The sequence below is a fragment of the Urocitellus parryii genome, chromosome 15, assembly GCF_045843805.1.
Source record: "Urocitellus parryii isolate mUroPar1 chromosome 15, mUroPar1.hap1, whole genome shotgun sequence".
Taxonomy (NCBI): domain Eukaryota; kingdom Metazoa; phylum Chordata; class Mammalia; order Rodentia; family Sciuridae; genus Urocitellus; species Urocitellus parryii.
This window is the reverse complement of record NC_135545.1, coordinates 6003276-6006651: the sequence shown is the minus strand read 5'-3', so window position 1 is coordinate 6006651 and position 3376 is coordinate 6003276. Positions and strand designations below refer to the sequence as shown.

The window sequence follows — 3376 nt, the reverse complement described above, 5'->3', positions numbered from 1 at the left end:
ATGTGGTTCCTGGTTCTGTTCCTCGTCCTGTCCCTGTGGGGGACTGGTGAGACAGTGGGGAATCCAGGAGGGGTAGGGGCCTTGACTCTCACCTCCCTTGAGTCCTTCCTCCCCCACCCAGCCCCCAGCCTGGCCCTCCAGGTTTGTCCCTATTTCTCACAATCCCACATTTAATCCTGCCTCTGAGCCCTCTATGTGGCCAAATCTGTCACAGTCCTCATTCCCACACCAGGTCCCTGCTCCCTCCCAGGAATCCCTCTTCATGGGTTCTACTCCCTGCCGCCAGACACTTTTCTAAAGGGACAGATCCCCGACCATCCCTGTCTCTCTGTCTATTCCAAGGACCTCTCTAGATGACGCTGGAGATCCTGGTCTCCCTCCCAACCCCCTAAATGCTGCTGATTCCCACCCCCCCAGCAGTGAGCCCTTCACCCCAGTCCCCTCATCCTGCTCCTAGGAAACTCAGATTCCATCAGGACTGCTGCTTATTCCCAGAGCCAGGCTTCCTGGCCTGAGGCAGCAGAGAATCTCCCAACCTGGCTGGAGTTCTGCGAATTTCCCCTCGTTCCCTGACTCTGCCCAGCCTCTCAGCGGTGGCTGGCCTTTGTCCAAGGTGGAGGGGTCGGCAGGCAGCACCACCAGCCACAGCTGCCAGTTACCCAGAGCACACTCCCGGGATCTGCATCTTTTCAAGGCTCCAACCATTCTCCCAGCCTGGGACCCTCAAGCCTCCCAATCGTCCTCTCCCACGGGGAGCTTCTCCTTGGATTCTAGAAACCCCTGCCCTCCCAGGACCCACGCCACCATCTCCCAACCTCCCACCCCCATCACCCTCCTGTCCGGACCCCAGGCCCACTGCCTGCTCCAGATGCTGTGTTGGCCCTCCTGCCCCGAGCCCGGGGGTCTGTCCTGCTCCCTAGTCGGAATACCCTTCTACAAACCCAGGGAATGGTCTCCACTCCAGTCCCTTCTCAGCACCCCTTGCCCACGCCCCCGAGTGCCCAGGCCTGGTCCTCTGCCCCCTCAAGCCCACAGCACAGCCCCTTCTTCCCGCCCTAGCCCTGCCGGCTCCCCCTCTCTGCAGGTGCTGCGTCCCCCATCCAGTCTCGGATCATAGGGGGCTGGGAGTGCCAGAAGAATTCCCATCCCTGGCAGGCGGCCGTGTACCATCATGGTTTAGCAGTGTGTGGGGGCGTCCTGGTGCACCCCCAGTGGGTCCTCACTGCTGCCCACTGCTTCAGAAAGTGAGTAGGGGCCTGGGCATGTCGGTCGGTGGCAGAGCACCTCCCCTGGCATGTGCAAGACCCGGGTCCCATCCTCAGCAGCTTGTCCAAAAGAAGTGAGTGGGGCCTGGGAGTCTGGGAGGGGGCTTCTGTGCCCCACGGGGATCGACAGCTGGGCATTTCCCCCACGCGAGGCGTGGGACTGAGAGGGAGAGGACGGTGCTGATCCAGGTGGCCTGGGGAGGGGCGGAGCCAGGCTGGACCACCCTGTCCATGGCTGCCCGGCCCCTTTCTCCATCTCTCCCCACGGAATTGTCTCTGTGCCTCTCAGAATCTGGCTGCTCCGGGTGGGGCTGGGTTCTGGCCTCTGTCTTCCTTTCTTCTGTCTCTGAGTCTCTGCCACCATCTCAGGCACTGCATGTCTCCCCCTCCGTGTCTCCACCCCTCTCTCTTTCTCTGGGTCTCTGGCTCACTCCTCTCCCCCATCACTACTGGCCCCATTCCCAGGGGGACCCCGAGAACAGGCAGGCATGCACCCCAACCTGTGTGCCTGGGAGGGGGCTTCCCGCTCTGCCCTGCCCCTCCCTGTGTGACAGCCAGTCCCCTCTGGGGGAGACACAGGGAAGGGCTGGGGGGCCCACTGAGGGAGGGGGTGGGGTCCGACCTTGGGCTCTGTGCCCGGCTGCCTGCCCTGCTGGGCCCTGGCCAGCCGCTTCCTCTCTGTTCCCTCTTCTCTCTTTTTACCCCTGTGCCCCTGTCCTTCTCTCTTTCTTTCTCTCTTTGGGGACCCTCTTGGGCTCCCTGCCCTTCCTCTCCTCATTCTCTCCCTCCCTCTATTTCCCTAGCAATATCCGGGTGGCTCTGGGTCGTCACAACCTGGGTGCCGAGGAGGACACCTCCCAGTTGGTCCCTGTCAGCTACGCCTTCCCCCACCCGCTCTACAACATGAACCGCCTGAAGAGCACCCACAATGACAGAAGCCACGACCTGATGCTGCTCCGCCTGTCGGAGCCCGCCCGGATCACCCACGCCGTGAAGGTCCTGGACCTGCCCAGCCGGGAGCCAGAAGTGGGGAGCACCTGCCTGGCTTCTGGCTGGGGCAGCATACAACCAGACAAGTGTAGGTCTGGCCAGACCCGCCACCCGCCGGCCCGAGGCAGGAGCCTGGCCGGTTCTGGCTACAGTCGTGTTTTCCCCTGGCCCCTAGTCTTGAGCCCAGGGACTCTCCAGTGTGTGGACCTCAACCTCATGCCCAATGACATTTGTAGTAAAGCCTATTCCGAGAAGGTGACAGACACCATGCTGTGTGCTGGGCGCTGGCAGGGCGGCAAGGACACCTGTGGGGTAAGCTCTCCCCTCCCCCAATCTCCTATGGGAAAGGAACGGGAGGACCCCACTTCTAAGCTGTTGGTGATCTGCCAGCCCCGAGTGAGAGATGGGGCTTCCCAGGCAGAAACTGGGCTGACCTTTCTCTCTCTCTGTCCCTCCAACCCCTAGGGTGATTCTGGGGGCCCGCTCATCTGTAATGGCATGCTGCAAGGTCTCACGTCATGGGGCAGTGATCCCTGTGCCGTGCCCCAACAGCCTGCCCTGTACACCAAGCTGAAGGCTTACCGGAAGTGGATTGAGGACACCATGGTGGCCAACCCCTGAGAGCCCCCGCCCCATCCCTACCCTTAGTAAAATGGAGTACACACCGAGTTCTGGTATCTTCCCACCTTTCTAGACACAGGGCACCTGGATGCTCAGAACTCACCTGGCCAAAACTAGAGCCTCCCCATCACTGCTGACCTGGGTCCTAAGGTGTGGTCAGGGCTGCAGGGAAAAGGAAGAGGCAGACACAGGTGTCCCCAGTGGTCCTCGGATGGGTGTGAGTGTCTGCCTTCTGCTCCCCTGAGAACACTGACGGTGTCTGCAGACATCTTCTCACACAGCTGCCCCGGGGACACACAGAAGGAGGTGGGTGGCTGTGGCATGTGTGTGATGGAGAGATGGGGCAGGCTTGGGTCCACCCTTGGAGAAGACCGTGACATGTGAGATAAACACTGTTGAGGCACTGAGCAAAGTCTGGAAGCACAGGGCACCGACACACACTCACAGCAGGGTGGCACTAAACATCACCTGCTTCATCCTGGGCCGTCCATCCGGGAGCC

General features: G+C 61.4%; 1 protein-coding gene across 1 annotated transcript; it reads left to right on the top strand.

The window, feature by feature from the left end:
• Window positions 1-2876, top strand: LOC113194975 (kallikrein-2-like). Its single transcript, XM_077792950.1, has 5 exons — window positions 1-46; window positions 1085-1244; window positions 2069-2343; window positions 2431-2567; window positions 2721-2876. The coding sequence occupies exons 1-5, from the start codon at window positions 1-3 to the stop codon at window positions 2874-2876; spliced, it is 774 nt and encodes a 257-aa protein (XP_077649076.1).
• Window positions 2877-3376: the final 500 nt, after the last annotated feature.